General features: G+C 45.4%; 1 protein-coding gene across 3 annotated transcripts; it reads right to left on the reverse strand.

Moving 5' to 3' along the window:
* Positions 1-16,847, reverse strand: SMIM11A (small integral membrane protein 11A). Of its 3 annotated transcripts, XM_030578380.1 has the most exons (5): positions 16,800-16,847; positions 15,653-15,715; positions 11,613-11,724; positions 8,430-8,610; positions 1-1,057 (listed from the first exon to the last, which is right to left on the reverse strand). In XM_030578380.1, exons 3-4 carry the CDS (start codon positions 11,631-11,633, stop codon positions 8,443-8,445), a joined length of 189 nt encoding a protein of 62 aa, XP_030434240.1. In that variant the 5' UTR covers positions 11,634-11,724; positions 15,653-15,715; positions 16,800-16,847; the 3' UTR covers positions 1-1,057; positions 8,430-8,442. The 3 variants fall into 3 exon arrangements, with proteins under 3 accessions (XP_030434240.1, XP_030434255.1, XP_030434248.1); XM_030578395.1 differs by lacking the exons at positions 15,653-15,715; positions 16,800-16,847 and adding an exon at positions 11,850-11,873; XM_030578388.1 differs by lacking the exons at positions 15,653-15,715; positions 16,800-16,847 and having other exon boundaries at positions 11,613-11,837.
* Between the last annotated feature and the right edge of the window lie 999 nt (positions 16,848-17,846).

Genomic DNA, 17,846 nt, shown 5'->3' on the forward strand with positions numbered 1-17,846 from the left:
GTGGGTAATTCCATTCTCTTTATTGAACGTGTCTGACACAGTTCCATCTGGAACCCTTTTTAATTCACTTTCACTTTGTATTAAAAAAAAGCAAGAGTATTAAATAAAAAGCCCCAGCGTAGCATTGCTGGGTCAAGCCACACTTACTCTATTCAAGCAGTCCATAATGCACAAATGTTACTGATTTTTATCAGGAGTCTCACAATATCTGTTGTTTTTCTTAAAGCCCCAGCTGCTGGAGTCAGTGACATTCAGCCCTCATGGTTATGGAGAAGCTCTTTAAAACCATGATCCATTAAGACTTGAACAATAGACACCAGCAGGCCTCTGACATTTCGGGGAACACGAACACACGCCCACGCCATCCTTTTGCTAAGGTATTGCATGTTTGGTTATGGTTGGGTTGCTTAATTTCAGGGCAGAGCTAAAGCACAAGGAATTCAAGTGGCCAGCCTTTGAGTTACAGAGCATGCATGCAGGGACTCCTGCTCTGGCAGCAGAATCAGAGGTAGAGGGATGGAAAAACCAGCTCCCCCTTGGCTTCCTCACCCCCCGCAGCTATGGGACAGGATGAGGAGGTACTGCTGCCTTTGTTCTAATGGACTGGTTCTTCTGGGTCCAGGGGAGGGACTAGGCATGCCCTATGCTCTCCTCTGCAGCTGATGCTGGTTGCCTTGAGAAAGGAGCAAGGAGAGTGTGGGGCTTTCTATTATTTGCCTCCTGCAAGCGCCACCAGCTTGTAGCACCTGTGATGGATTTTCTCGTTAGAAGTGATTGTCTTTCTGCACTCCACAGCTGATTTTAAGAACAGCCTCTTTTACATCAATTGCCTTAAGTGCAGCATTTCTGGTAAGCAGAGACCCAGGCCACTCCTACTGAGGAACCTTTACTGAATAAATAGAGGATGGATATTCTTAAAACATGTATAAAAAGTCAATATGCAGTTTAAGTGAATGCTGCTTGGGGACGGTTTATTTCTCTGACACATCGTTCAATTGAAGGGAAGTCGTCACCCTCCTGGGAAAGGTATCCACATGAGCAGGAAACGTCAGGAAATCTGCAGAGAAAAAACAATGATTAAATTAGTGAGAACAGAAAACATGATAAGCTTACAACAACATATGGTCTAAATCAGGGTTTCTCAGCCCCTGAGCTGGGCCCCCAAACTGGGTCACCAGAATGTTTCAAAGGGGCACATGGCAGCTCCTGTGTCTCCTATCCCACAGGGCTGGCTGGGCGCACCTCCCTGCTTCAGGCACTGCAACCTCTGGGGTCCCAGTGCCACTCAGGTTTGGCCCAGCTGTCATGACTACGGGAGTCCGGGTAGGCCAAATTTGAGTGAGAGGTACTGCAACCCCATGAGTCAGGTCACAACTCCACTCACACAAAGTTGGTCCAGTCACGGGAGCTGGGCCAAACCTGACTGGTGCTGCAACCCTGGAGTTTGCAATGCCCAGAGCCAAGAGCGAAGCCCAGTCATCCCCACAGCACAGGAGCTGCCACTATGGGATGAGTGCTGGGCAGGATCCACCTGAAACCACCTCAGGGCAGGATCATAACCAGGGCAGGATGAGAGGGGCAACTGCCAAGAGCGGAAAGCCTCACGGGTGGCTCAGGCCAGCGATGCCAGGTGGGGCTCGATGGGGTCAACTCCATGCAATGGGGCTCAGGGAGGGCACACCACCTCCACCCCCAATGAACCTCAATAGACCACCCAGGCTATCTGGGTTGAGGGAGGGAGTGCAACCAAAAAATCTGGGGAGGCACGTGATTCCCCACATATCACCCCTGGTAGGGGGTGTAAATATGTTTGCTTGCCCTGGGCACTTCCGGCTCTGCCCCAGATCCTCTACCCTCAGAGTATTTACTGGGTTGTGAGAAGCCATAAACACTTACAAATGGGCGCTGAGCCCAAAAAGATTGAGAACCACTGGTCTAAATCAGCCTTCCCATGTGGCAAGCCATGACCGAACACAAAGCTCTGCAGCCTTAACACTATGTTGATTGCACAAAGCGGTGGGGAGAAAGTGAATAGGGAAGTGTTATTTACCCCTTCACATAACACAAGCACCAGGCGTCACCCAATGAAATTAATAGACAGCAGGTTTAAAACGAACATTTGGAAGTACTTCTTCACACAGCACATAGTCAGCCTGTGGAACTCATTGCCAAGGGAGATTGTGAAGGCTAAAAGGATAACTACTTTCGAAAAAAGAATTAAGTTCAGTTCATGGAAGATAGATCATCAATGTTCATTAGCCAAGATGGTCAGGGATGCAACCTCATGCTCTGGGTGACCCTAAGCCCCTGACTGCCAGAAGCTGGCACTAGAAAACAGGGGATGGATCACTCAGTAACTACCCTGTTCTGTTCTCTGAAGCATCTGTCACCAGCCCTGTCAGAAGACAGGATACTGGGTTAGAGGGACCATTGGTGTGACCTAGTATGGCCACTCTTATGTTCCTGTGTTAGAACATCCTTTGGGTTGGAGGGTTCCTCCTGCTGCCACCATTCCCCATGTAAATGAAGAAGAGATTGATCCTCCAATCCATGAGTGTCTCAATAGCTGAGGAGATCCTGAGGATTTGGGGACACCTTCGGATAGCCAAGGTGTTCTTGTGGAAGCCCATCTCCTCAGTACTCCCTGGGCCTCCCCATGCTTCATGACAGCATGGCTCTCTCAGAGGATAACATCAGGGAAGGGCTCCACATGAAACTGGATGCCAGGCAGGAGCAGGGATGCAACTACTTTGGTTTAACCTCTCTCTCTATCCAGCAGAATTTTTATTACTTGTTAAACACGCAAAACATGCTCATTGCTGTACAGTGCCAAATGGAGGATCTGCTCCAATGTTTACAGTCTAAGATGACAGGCAATATAAATCAGACCCAAAACACGTCAGGACCAAATTATGCCTTTTGGGGGGAAAATCTCCAATGTAGAACTGATAAATGAAATTGTTTTTAATAGTTCACTTTATTAATGTAACTTCTGTTCACCATTCACTACACTTGCCTACACTGTAACTTCTGTTCCATATTGTAATTCAAACCTCATTTTAAAACACACACTCCATTTTGTAAAAGCTTCCTCCAACCTTCATTTTTGCAAACCCTGCTGTAATCTTATTAGTTTAGTTTAGATGTGTGAATGAGGTATGTATGAATGATGGAATCAACCTCCAGCCCCAGCCTGTCCTGATGAGAGAAAGTTCAAATACCAAGGGCTGAAGACCTAGACAACAGCCCTAAACAAAGTAAGAAGCATCCACCCTAAAAAGAAAAGGACAACAGAACAACAGAAGGAAGATCAAAGCCAGGTCCAAGGCTGAAAGTCACGCCTGCAATTGATGGGTGATCAATCTAAACCCAGAGGCAGCGTGACACAGCAAGACCTATAGACTTTGAATCCAAACTAAAAGCCTATAAAAAAGAAGGGTGAGATGAGAGACTCTGGGTAACATTCTGCTGCCAACATGGAAGAACATCGGTGCCTGCCCAACAGAGATCCAGCTCAGCCTTGTGCCAAGCTTTTCTGGCCAGTTAGCTGGCACAAGCTACGAACCCAAGCTGCAAAATCAAGCCATGAACTTAAGCTATCTTCAGGACTGGTAACTATGCAGCAGTTGCAGAACACCTGATGAATGTGGGTGTGGGTGTGTGAATGTGTGTGTGTGTGTGTGTGTGTATAGGTATTAGGTATAATGTGAATGTGCGTGTGTATAGGTAATAGGTATAATGTGTGTGTATAAGAATTAAGATATTAGTTATTAGTCATAAATTGTTATCATAATAAATGTGGCATCTTTGTCTTGTCCCCTTTAATAAGATCCTGCTGGTTTTTACTGGTCTAATATAATTGGTACAACACCAACACTGGCAGGTATAACCTTTGCGCCAAGAATGCTTCCGGCCCGAATTCATGGCAGACCAGTGACGGTACACAGGCAGGGTCATAAAAGTAGCGGAGTGCTACTGACCACAGTCTGAACACTAGCTAATGGAGGGTCAGGGTATAGCCCTTAGGCAGGAAACCATTTTCCCTTGCAGATACAGGCCATAGTGACAGACAGACTTTCCCACACCTCCCTAGTGCTGTATCCCAGAGGCTTGAATGGAGGGAGAGGGCTCCTTAATACTTCTTCTCCCACACACACACCAGCACTGGATATTTATTTTTGAAATCTTATCCCGAGACTAGCAGAGTTTTAATAAAACAGTTATTGAAACATGATAGAGAAACAACATAGTTCTTTCCTACCTTTCTAGTTCATAAATTAATCCTTCCCAGACGTCAAATCAAAGGACTATACATAGAAGAAATTCAAAACATTTTCCTCTGTATCTTCCTGTCTCAGCTAACAATGACCCTCCCTGTGGTGCATGGCGTCATGCTGCCATGCTGTGGTCTGGATATTTGGATCAAAGGGAGTCTCCCTGTCTGCTAGTGACAGCTACCATTTTAGTGCTTTGATTTACATGCAGAATCATACTGAATGAATGTGTCTCATGGAAACTTTTCTACCTGCCCTTTGCTGTTTTCCTTAGGCCTTGTCTACAGCTTGCACCAGTTTAGTTGAACAGGTTTAGTTAAAGCATTGCAAATCCCTGCAGGGAAACTCTTATTTCAGTTTAAGAGTAGTTTATTTCTATTTGCCTTAAACCTGTTCCTAATCAGCTTGGGCCAAACTGCAATAAGTCTGGTTTAAACTGAATTAGGAGTGTCTATGGAGCCTTGTGTACCAGTTAACTAAATCAGTTTAAAATCACAGCTGAAGCTGCACCTAAAGTGGTGAAGCAACTTGGCATATAGACAACCACTGCATTCTCACAACTTATTCTTAGGGCTATATTCTGCCACCAGCTATTATGCATAACTCCCATTCACTCAAGAAGGAGTTCCAGAAGAAGAATAATGGTGACATGACTTCGGCCCAACACTTTTAAAAATCTAAATTGATTTCTTATGTGGGGTGATGCTTAATTTAAAAATGCAACAGGAGTCCTGCAATAACACTTTACATTTACAAAGAAGTAAAGTGTATGGAAGTCGTATTAGCCTCATTTTACTGATACAGAAATTAAGGCACAGAGCAAGAAAGTGAAGTGGATTGGACGGAGGAATTAGTGGATTTAAATGCGGAAGAGGCCTGGAATTACTTTAAGTCGCAGCTGCGGAGACTGTCGGAAGCCTGCATCCCGAGAAAGGGGAAAAAAACCATGGGCAGGAGTTGCAGGCCAAACTGGATGAGCAAGCAACTCAGAGAGGGGATTAGACAAAAGCAGAAAGCTTACAGGGAGTGGAAGAAAGGCAGGATCAGTAAGGAAAGCTACCTTGGTGAGGTCAGAACGTGTAGGGATAAAGTGAGGAAGGCTAAAAGCCGCATTGAACTGGACCTTGCAAAGGGAATCAAAATCAATAGTAAAAGGTTCTACAGCCACATAAATAAGAAGAAAACAAAGAAAGAAGAAGTGGGGCCGCTATACACTGAGGATGGAATGGAGGTTAAGGATAACCTAGGCATGGCCCAACATCTAAACAAGTACTTTGCTTCAGTTTTCAATAAGACTAGTGAGGAACCTTGCGATGATGGAGGGATGATAAACGGGAATGTGGATATGGAAGTGGATATTACTGCAACTGAGGTAGAGGCCGTACTTGGACAGCTCGATGGGACGAAGTCGGAGGGCCCGGACAATCTCCATCCGAGGATATTAAAGGAACTGGCGCGTGAAATTGCGAGCCCGTTAGCGAGAATTTTTGAGCAATCGATAAACTCGGGGGTTGTGCCGTATGACTGGAGGATTGCTAATGTAGTTCCTATTTTTAAGAAAGGGAATAAAAGTGATCCGGGTAATTATAGGCCTGTTAGCTTGACGTCTGTAGTATGCAAGGTCTTGGAAAAAATTTTAAGGGAGAAAGTAGTTAAGGACATAGAGGTCAATGGTAATTGGGACGAATTGCAACACGGATTTAGTAAAGGTAGATCGTGTCAAACCAATCTGATCTCCTTCTTTGAGAAGGTGACGGATTACTTAGATAAAGGAAATGCGGTAGATATAATTTACCTAGATTTCAGTAAAGCGTTTGACACGGTTCCGCACGGGGAACTGTTAGTCAAATTGGAAAAGATGGGAATGAATATGAAAGTTGTAAGTTGGATAAGGAACTGGTTAAAGGGGAGACTCCAGAGGGTCGTATTGAAAGGTGAATTGTCAGGCTGGAAGAAGGTCACTAGTGGAGTCCCTCAAGGATCGGTTTTGGGACCGATCTTATTTAACCTTTTTATTACTGACCTTGGCACAAAGAGCGGGAATGTGCTAATAAAGTTTGCGGATGACACGAAGCTGGGGGGTATTGCTAACACGGAGAAGGACAGGGATACTATTCAGGAAGATCTGAACCACCTTGTAAACTGGAGTAATAGAAATAGGATGAAATACAATAGTGAAAAGTGCAAGGTTATGCATTTAGGAATTAATAATAAGAATTTTGGATATATGTTGGGGGCGCATCAGTTGGAAGCGACGGAGGAGGAGAAGGACCTTGGGGTACTGGTTGATAGCAGGATGACTATGAGTCGCCAATGTGATACGGCTGTTAAAAAAGCAAATGCGATTTTGGGATGCATCAGGCGGGGTATTTCCTGCAAGGATAAGGAAGTGTTAGTACCGTTATACAAGGCATTGGTGAGACCCCATCTGGAATACTGTGTGCAGTTCTGGTGTCCCATGTTCAAGAAGGATGAATTCAAACTGGAACAGGTTCAGAGACGGGCTACAAGGATGATCCGAGGAATGGAAAAACTGCCTTATGAAAGGAGACTCAAAGAGCTTGGCTTGTTTAGTCTGGCCAAAAGAAGGCTGCGGGGGGATATGCTTGCTCTATATAAATATATCGGGGGGTTAACATTAGGGAGGGAGAGGAATTATTTAAGTTTAGTACTAATGTAGGCACGAGGACGAATGGGTATAAACTGGATATTAGGAAGTTTAGACTTGAAATTAGACGAAGGTTTCTAACCATTAGGGGAGTGAAGTTCTGGAACAGCTTTCCGAGGGAAGTAGTGGGGGCAAAAGACTTTCCTGGCTTTAAGACAAAGCTTGATAAGTATATGGAGGGGATGTTATGATAGGATTGTTAATTTGGGCAATTGATCTTGGATTACCACCAGATAGGTCTGCTCAGTGGTCTGCGAGGAGATGTTGGATGGAATGGGAACTGAGTTACTGCAGAGAATTCCTTCTTGGGTGCTGGCTGGTGACTCTTGCCCACATGCTCAGGGTTTAGCTGATCGCCATATTTGGGGTCGGGAAGGAATTTTCCTCCAGGGCGGATTGGCAGGGGCCCTGGAGGTTTTTCGCCTTCCCCTGCAGCGTGGGGCACGGGTCGCTTGCTGGTGGTTTCTCTGCAGCTTGAGGTCTTCAAACCAATTTTGAGGATTTCAATAACTCTGTCCTGGGTTAGGGGTTGTTATAAAATTGGATGGGTGGGGTTCTGTGGCCTGCCTTGTGCAGGAGGTCAGACTAGATGATCAGATTGGTCCCTTCTGACCTATGAGTCTATGAGTCTATGAGACTTGTCCAAAGTCACATAGCAAACAAGTGGCAGAGCAGAGAATACAACCCTTGTCTCTTGATCCCCCCTGCAGTCTTATGCACTAATCACTAGACAACACTTTTCTGGGTACCACATCCTAGATGGTGTACATTATACTGGCACGACTATAATTCTCCATGCTATGGGCTCAATCAGATGCTGAGCATGCTCAGCTCTCTCTTAAGCCAGTCTAAGGCAAGGGTATGCAACACCTCTAAGCACCGAGCACTGCTCACAGCCCATTTATACCAGTAAAGTGCACAGCCTGTTGTGTAGTGATATATCCACCTTGCATGATATATCCATCTGAAAGAACTCCTTGAGACACGGTTTTGCTCTTCCAGATAAATTACTTTCGTCCTGTAACACACTTAAACTTTGTGAGAGATTTGGGTTTTCTTTAAAGTCTTAGATTTTTTTAAAGGCCAGAAGAGACCATTAGATCATGTAGCCTGACTTCATGTATAACACAGACTGCAGAATTTTCACCCAGTTACCCCTGAGTTGAGCTCAAATTAAACTTGTCTTCCGGTGCTCAGATCCCACAGGCGCTGAGCATGGTATAAAAACGTAGGTAGATACATAGCAGAAAGAGAATCTCTTAAAGGTCATGCACTGCAGTGTGACTTTTCTGGTGATAATTGTGTTAGTGCTAGAGGACTGAACCGCTTAGTATACATGTATGTGCTGAAGTACCACAGGAAATATTTTTGTTTGACGACAAGTGGTGATGAGTGAGATAATGCCTGAATCCAACTAGATCAGAACCAAAACATAACAATGAGCTATAACAGTATATTGCACACCAACTGAGCCAGTAATTCTATACCGTGTAAGACTCTTCAGTCTTCCTTCTTCTCTGCTTCCTTTTTCAGCTTTGCCTCACGTTCTTTTTTCATTCTTTGTTCAATTTTTTTACTCTGGTATATTTTTACTCCAGCAAATGCCAAGCAAAGAATTAATGTTTTAGCTGCCAAAATGTACATCAGCAGTGGAAAATTCTCCAAAGCCTGAAATATAAAACAATATATTTCAACAGAGTTTCTACAACACTTGAGCAACTGGAACATTTAAAGCACATCTATGGCATACAATCAACTTCCCAATGGAAGCTGTATTATTCAGACTTTGTTCATGCTATGGCAATGCAGTGCATGCATTCTTCCCATGGGAAATTTCAGGCCATGTGGATCAGAGTTCAGGTGCAGACTGCAAAATATTTCCCTCCATTTTTCTCAATTTTGTAAACTAATTTGCTTTGCCTGTATTCACACCTCCTTCCGTGTTTGCTCTTCCATGAAATAGTTTACTGGTAAGATGGTTTGTTTGAAGGGCAAATTTTAAGTGAATGTTGCAAGAGATTTGCAGAAAGCAAACTTGGAGTGGTAATTGTGAGGATTCACCTGATTCCTACACTTGTCTCACGCATTAGGCATGATCAAAGTTGCTTTCCTGGGCAGTGCTGAAGATTTTTGGCCTTCCTAGAAGTTTATGTACTCAGTTTTGCCATTGACTTCAATGAAGTCAGGATTTCACCCCAGGTTTCTGAAGAATCATCAACTGGAAAAGAGGGATTATGGTGGATGATAACTCTAGAACCATTAAATATCAAAACTCCTCCTGGCACCTCTTTGCCTGAGTTACACAACAGCCCAAATGTGCTCCTCTTACATGGAGCCTGCTAGCCATGCTGATGACCATCTTACCTGGACCTGACATCAGGTAGCTACAGAATATTATCAAAGATGAGCAAATCAGGCAATGGTAATACTGGCTCCAGACCAAGATCTTTATGTGTTAGTTTGTTGCAATTGCAAGATGGAAACAAAACAGGAATAGCATAAGGTATTCATGTACGAGACCAAAAGAGCCAGAGCTGAGCCAAGAATTGTAGCTTAGGAGCTGTAGGCCAATGTCTGACAAATCAGAGACATCATCTTCCTCTGAAATAAGGACACTGTCTTGGATTGTGACCAGGCCCCACCAATACTGGGGGATTGTGAGGGCTCTAGTTGGCTCTTTTCCTTGTTCACTCAAAGCCATAATCTTGAAGGCATGCAGCAGTGGCTGCCAGGCTCTGTAGGAGGGGGGGATGGAGGAATGACGGTGGTTTCAGTGAATACCCGTGCAGATGTCGGAGTCCAAAAAGGGAGTGCTGCGTCTTGAAAAAAAGTATCTCATCCATTCAGAGCACGGAAATACACCATGAGACTGGGTGCAGAGATCAGATAACCTGAGTTCATCCCAACTCTGGCCCACACAGAGCTCCAGGGAGGGGCCATAAAAGCAGCTGATTCAGAAACAGGAAGTTGTAGGTTTCCTGGGATAAGGCTGCTTTTGTTGCCCAGGGGTGGATAATAAATGTTGATCTGTGGAATCCCTGTGTTTCATACTGATTTTTTTATTTTATTATTTTATTTTCTGGGGTTAACTGCTTTTCTGTGAGTAAAATACAGAGTTGTTAATGAAAAAAAAAATCCAACTGGCTCATCCCCCATTTTTATGTTGAGTTGCTTCCCCAGGTTGCAATGACCTCTGTGTCCAGCCAAAAGAGCTCAGACATTTCATAATGAATATTTCACAATGTGCTGCTTGTGAATAAATTTCAGGCCACACATCAGTCACAAAAGCTATCTGGCCAATCATTCTGAGTAATGGCTGAATCTGAGAAAACAGATCTGTTTGCAGACAATTTGCACACAGAAAAACTTGCAGAATAAACTATTTGTTATTTATTTATTGGGGAGGGATAGCTCAGTGGTTTGAGCATTGGTCTGCTAAACCCAGAGTTGTGAACTCAACCCTTGAGGGGGCCATTTGGAGATTTAGTTGGGGATCAGTCCTGCAGGGGGTTGGACTAGATGACCTCCTGAGGTCCCTTCCAACCTTGACAGTCTATGTATATTCTTAACCAAGCTCTAGGTACCATCACAAGTCAATGAGGTGATAAATATCCATTACAGTATGGTGAGACGGGTTCGCTGGGGCCCTGCCTACACTAGAATGGTTGTAAACTATGAGTGTTGAACTTAATTGCAAGGGCAGACAAACGGAAACTATGTTCCGCACCCTTTTAGTGAAACGACCCATGTTCTCAGTAAATGGGTTGTTTTTCTAATGTAAGCAGGGCATAGGTAGGTGGAGGATGTCTGCTCGATTCAGGATAGAAGATATTTGATAATGTCTCTGATATTGACCAATATTTAATTCTTCAGAGGAAACCAAACCAAGGCCAGGATCCTGCAAAGATTACGCATATGCTCAGCTTTAAGCACACACATAAATATGGGAGTATGGGGCAAGCAAACAGAATTGAGTAGAAAAATGTAAGTCCCAGCTGACCTAGTGCCTAGCCCAGGGATCGGCAACCTCTGGCACGCGGCTTGCCAGGGTAAGCACCCTGGCAGGCCGGGCCAGTTTGTTTACCTGCCACATTGTCAGGTTCGGCTGATCGCGGCTCCCACTGGTCGCAGTTCGCTGTCCCAGGCCAATGGGAGCTGCAGGAAACGGCGCGAGTGAGGGATGTGCTGGCTGCCGCTTCATTGCGTCTGGTGTGCTGCTTGCTAAGTGGTATATCGGTATCAGGGATACCGCGCAGCAACACAGGGATGAGTGGTATATACAACACAGCAACTGAGCTACAGCACAGCCATGAAAAGGAGATAGACAGAAAGTAAGATAAGCAGAGCCAATTGCCATGTGGAGTGTGTTTTTGGAGAAGCAAGACAGAGTCTGCCTTTAGTACTCTGAGACCCACAGCAAAGTCCTTATTCATATGCACACAGCAAAGTCAACTTGCAAGGCACTGAATATACATGGTAGGAAATACAATAGTAAGTCTCCAGATTCCATGGGGAGAGCGCTGTGGTTAAATCCCCTTACACATGAACATGGCGTTTATTCCAAACAAAGACACACATGCTCCAACTCAACATCCCCAACTCTACCTTAACACACTCCTCTTTAACACTCCCCCCTGCCCTCCAGGCTTTAATAACAAAAGTCTCCTCACCCTCCAATTAAATTCCACCATCTTGGATCTCTGACGATGTCACGGGTCACACCACAGTCTAAGCCCAGCAATGTTTGTCAGATTTATAAGAAACTGGTGGAGGCGGATTCATCTGAGGAAATAAAAATAAAGAAAGAAATGAGCCAGTCTGTCTGCATTTGACATGTCCTAGCTGCGGGTCTCTGACAAGCACACCCAGCCTACTGCTACAATACTCTAGGAACATTCAGTAACCACCTCACAGGGAGCGGATTATTTTGTAGCTGGTTGAGTGACAGGTACAACGGCCATTTGGAGCCCTACACAGAGCTGAAGGTTGACAGGCCTAGAACAGGTGTCATTTGTTTGTATGGAGGGGGCCCACCCCTTCCAGACACAGCAAATCCCTGCAGCTGTTCAACTATAAATGCAACGCTGGCTGCTTTAATAAGCATGACGTGTGTGCAAAGGATGTATCCCCATGAGATGTTTTAGGAAAACAAGCCCACCAAAACCAAGGCTGCGGTTTTAATCCCACCGGCCCTGCTCAGAGCTTGAATCCCCACTGCTTCGATTGCTCTTGTCCAGTGTTTCTCAAACTGGGGTTGCACTTATGTAGGGAAAGCCCCTGGTGGGCCAGGCTGGTGTGTTTACCTGCCCCGTCCGCAGGTCCGGCCGATCGCGGCTCCCACTAGCCGTGGTTCGCTGCTCTGGGCCAATGGGAGCTGCTGGAAGGGGCATGGGCCAAGGGACATACTGGCCACCACTTCCAGCAGCTCCCATTAGCCAGGAGCAGCGATCCGCAGCCAATGGGAGCGGCAATCGGCTGGACCTGCAGATGGGGCAGGTAAACAAATTGGCCTGGCCCACCAGTGGCTTTCCCTACACAAGCGGTGACCTCAGTTTGAGAAACACTGCTCGTCTTAGGATCATCTGGGGGAAGTGAAAATATGCTTCTGGATTTTGAAAAAACACTATACATAAGTCTTCCTATGGCAAACATAACATGAAAGTCAAACTCACTGTCAGTGATCCTCTAGGGCACTTGCTGTTGCTGCCAGCACTGAGATCTCCAGCTGAAGAATGTTTGAGGAGTCTCGAGTGGACATAAGGCAGCTACATATGGATGAGTCTGCATTTTGGTTTTCACCTCTGCTTATCCAGTGGTTTCAGAACATCGGACACATGGGTTCCACTTTAAATAGATTTCCCTGCACATGCTCTACCTGTCCCTGAGTTGATTCTCTATGTGTGTCCCAAGTTTGTGCAGATGCTTCCCAGGTTGCGCAAACCTAACTTATGGAAATGCGGACTTATGGAAAAAGTTATGTAAGCACTTTTTTTTTTTGCGTAGTTGTAGGAGATACATTCCCGACTTATGCAAAACTCGACTTACACAAGGCATTCCAGTACGGAACGCTTGCATAAGTCGGGGAGCTTCTGTATAACAACAGTTTCACTGTGTGATCTGCAGAATGGGGACCACTTCTCAGCCACTTGCAGAGCTATACAAACAATAACAATAAGCCCGCCACTGCCGCCTTTCTGATCCTTCTCTCACTAAGATAGAGGAGTCAAGTGAGTGGTCTTAAGGCTTTTGTGTGCCCTTGAGACAGATTCCTACCTCCTGTCATTTCTCCTACTTACAGCATCACCTTTACTCACTGTTCTGAACTGGTTTGAAGCCACCTTTATATATCAGTGTTGCATACCCACTCTCTGATGTCCCCAACCTCCAGTGGCCCCCCTTAATCCTGCTTTAGGCCTCTTGGGTTCTCCTGCTTCCCTATCTTGACCCAGGCCTGGTAAATCTTGGCAGAAGAAAGAAGTCTGGATGTGTATGTATGAAAGGCAGGACTGAGTGCTCCATACTTTAAAGAAACATTTATTAGCATTGACATCACTGGCTTAAAAACAAAAAAGCTCACATACTGTACTCTCAAGGTTATGTTATCTTAAAGGGAGGCAGGCAAATAAACAATGGAAGTTTCATGTTTGCTTTTTCAAAGGCAGATAAGGCAGAGATAGGAGTTTAAAAACATCTACACTCAGCTGTTTGGTCCCCTGAAAATGTATATTCTCTTAATAAATACAACGGTCATGGCAAGGAGACCCAGTTCAGTGTAAAGGAGGTCACCTTCACTTTCAGTCAGGACTTCCGAGGAGATCTTGTGGTTATGTCACATGAGCGACCGAGCATCTGATCTCCACTCTGAGCATTGTCACAGACTTCCAGGGCTCAGTTCACCACTGACTTGCATGTCGCACAGTCATTTACACCTGCGCAAATGCACGTAAAAGGACCACCACCATAGTGGTACCTCATAATCTTTAACACGTTTATCCCCACAACACCTCTCTAAGGCAGAGCAGTACCATTATCCCTGTTTTATGGATGGGGAAACTGAGGCACAATGAATCAAAGTGGAGAGCAGGGAAGTGAACCCAGGACTCTCAAGGCCTAGGCTGATGCTTTAACCACTACACCATCCTTCCTCTCTACCTCTGCTCCCAAACCATAATCCTCCACTCACTCAGTCTCACATCAACTGTGCACAGCTGTAAATGACTAGATGAGGTACAAGGTAGTAGGGAATGAGGCCTCTTATGTGATGTTGTCTGGGAAATTCCCATGGCCTACTGATAGCTTTTTTTACTCAGCAGCGTAGCTCATATAGTGGGGCTTATAATACTGTTCTACCTGGCAGGGGTGTTGTGAGGCTTAATTAACGTATATAAAGCGCCATGAGCCGAAAGGCACCGTAAAAGGGCAAAATACACCTCTACCCCGATATAACGCTGTCCTCAGGAGCCCAAAAATCTTACCGCATTATAGGGGAAACTGCGTTATATCGAACTTGCTTTGATCTGCTGGAGTGCACAGCCCCACCCCTCCCAGAGTGCTGCTTTACCATGTTATATCCGAATTCCTGTTATATCGGGTCGCACTATATCGGGGTAGAGGTATAGGATGTATTTGATTGCGCCTACAGTAAGGTGACAGCAGACTATAACCTGCACTAAAAAATGTGTATCCTCCTTTCATTTGGACAGAAACCATGTTTTCTTCTTTGGACCATCTCTCACTATCTTGCTGATCTTGCTAGCTTCCCCTCGTTCACATATTTAAAGAGACATCGATACATTTTACAGCATGCTATTGGGCAGAGGAACAATCACAGGGCTTGACTTGTTGATGCTACGCTGTGTGTCGGGCTGGGATCTCTGAGAGTGGGACCAAGATACCCCAACATGGCTCTCCGAACCCAGACAAAAAGCTGCTGTGTGACACAGCGGGAGAGGATCTGAACCTGGATTGCCATTCCTACAATTCCTCAAAACCCCAACAGCGCATGTGATCATGGGTGCCGGGTTTGTATAATTTGTGGTCGTGCCCAGAACGGGTCCAAGCAGAACTGTCCCGTCCATAGGACAGACCAGGGCAACCATCTCGGGGCCGACGCTTTGCGGAGCCCTACATTTCAAGGGGACGCAGAGTCCAGGTGGACCTGGGGCATTAGCAGGGGGTCTGGCGCCAGCAGCAGCAAGTGACCTGGCCCCATTCCACCCCTCCCCACCCCCATTCCACCCCTTTCCCAAGCCTCTGCCCCGCCTCTCCTCCTGGCTTCCATCCCCTACCCCAAGCAACACTGGGAGCCAGGTTGCTTGCTGCTTCCGGCGCCAGGCCCCCCACTAGCCCCCCAGACACCCCTGGACCCCGCATCAACCTGAAGCACAGGGCTACCCCCAGGCACGGTAAGCCCAAACACTGGTGGAGTTGGGCCAATGTTCCTAAATACTGGTGGAGCATGGGCACCACGGGCCCATGTAACTTGCTGCCTATGCATATGATACAGGATGAAATCATTAAGGGCCAGTCGGATCCAGATACTTTTATAACTCAAACAGAGTGGCCCAGATTCTACTCTAGGCTACGCTGGCGTAAGTCAAAAGTTGCTCAGTTGAGGCCAGTGGAGTTACTCTGGGTTCGAACTAGTGTAGTTGAGAGCAGTCAGTTAAATGAATAACAGAAATATACAGCACTGCTGAGATCTTCATACCTGGAGTTGTAGCGAGCAGATGTATTAACAGCCTCTCCGACAGAGCCTCATATATGCCATACTCTGGAAATTAAACATGGAGCAAAGGGAAATTTAAAGAGACAGACTTCAAATCATATTACAAATGCCTGCAGCAACTCAGATTGTTAACCCCGGAGTCCCAGCACACAATTTTAGTCACATGCCAGACTGCATGTAGATCAGAGGGGTTTCCACAATGAAACCACCACCGTTGCACTCACTACCAGCCCAACCACCCTACTGCTGGGCTACTTCCACCTGCTCGCCTCCCTCTTAACACCACCAATGTCCATTGCTTCTCACTTGCCTTGCACCCCTCAGCACCCTGTCTGGCTTTCCTGCTGCCAGTTACCAGCTTCCCATCACTCCTAGTGCTCCTCCCCTACCAATCCACTGCTTGATTGTACTGCCTTCCCTTGACATTGTTACTTGGGCCCTGCTACCTCTGCTCCCCCCGACTCTTCACCCCCAAACAAGGCACTTCCCAATGCAAGTCCTCTCCCAGCTGTCACCGACACTGCACCTGAATTGCACACGCAGCTCAGGAAACTGAAAATTACTGTATTGAAAAAATTACTTCATTCTCTTTCTGCTATTCATTTACTTCACTCAGCTGAGACAGAGAAACTGAACATAAGTGAAACTGACTAGCCCATAGCCAACTTCATTTTCAGGTTCTCATACCCCAGAACTCTGCATCAGGGCTTGGGTTGCAGTACTGCAGGGGATGGTCACATCCAGTCAAATATGTTTTCACTGAATTTTAAAATGATATCAAACTATTTTAATGAGCTGGGGTGGGGTTTCTTACAAAATTTGGGGCTCAAAATGTCCAACACGTGTCCAATAAAGTTGCTGAGACAGACTGGGGAAATGGATATAGCCCAAAAAAAAACAAACAAGCCCAATTTTGAACTGCCTTGCACGTGTGTGTAAGGTGTCTGGCAGCAATGCCAACACACAATGCAAACCAACAGGGAATCAGGCCCAGAAACGTAACTTTACCTGAAACTCACTTTGTTTAAGGTTTGCATTTTGTGCCGAAAGTCTAGCTTACAAAAACCCCTAGGTCACGGATTCATTTTAAAAATAAGACCTTCCCAAAGAGAACAGATTCTTACAGTACCTTGCAGCAGGCAGCCATTACACACAGAGGGGAAGTGGACACAAACTACAAATACCAGAAGACATACAGCTGGCAAACTACAGCTCCCAGCATGCCACAAATATAGCTGGCTGTTAACCCTTTTTTCCAGTATACCTCTTTAAAACAAACGTGCACAGTGCACATTCTGGCACATTTAACACCATGTATATTATTAACAATTATAATGTGGAATTTGTCCTTTTAGAATGACACCTGGTAGAACATGTGGAGAGCTTGTTCTACAGGTGTGGAAAAAAATAGAAATCCAGAGTTAAAGTACCCACAACATCCCATATTCATATGTGCCTATGCAGCATCTGTGTAAGGTAGATACATGCTTTTGATATGAATCTGTGCTGGCTGACCTTTAAACCCTATACACTATGGCAGTTTGACGGTTACTTGCAGACAATCTTAACTAAGATCTGCTTTGGAATTAACCTGTACCTGGTAGTTTAGGTTGAAGTTCTAAACCCATCTCATCACCTTATCTGTCCCTGAAAAACAAGACAAGGAACCCCTCTCCCCATCCATATTCTAGATTCTTCTATGGCCCCCATAACTTTTATGTCTGAGCACCTCTTACTCATTAATGGACATCATCCTTACAAACACCATTCTGAGGTAGGGAAGTGCTATTCCCACTTTATATGTGGGGAACTGAAGTATAGGACAGATTAATTTGCCCAAGTTCACAAAAAAAGATTGGGGGTGAGCAGGGAACAGAACCACGTTGCCCGAATCCTAGTCTAGTGTTCTAACTACTAGATCCTCTCTCCTAGCCTTGGGCTAATGTTAGTCAGAGAGAGCCACCCAATAATGCACTACCTGTTTTATTTTCTAACAAGGTCCTAAGATACCATGACAAGGAACACGAGAAACCAGGAAATGTGGGCAGTTTGCTTCTTTTTAAAGAATGTTTTTAAAGAATTGCTCTGATACAATTTTATACATGTTATTGGTTTAGGTAGATGGGGGCCAGATGCTTAGCAAGTGTAAATGGGCACAACTCCATTGAAGTCAGTA

Source organism: Gopherus evgoodei, chromosome 1 (genome assembly GCF_007399415.2).
Source record: "Gopherus evgoodei ecotype Sinaloan lineage chromosome 1, rGopEvg1_v1.p, whole genome shotgun sequence".
Classification (NCBI taxonomy): domain Eukaryota; kingdom Metazoa; phylum Chordata; order Testudines; family Testudinidae; genus Gopherus; species Gopherus evgoodei.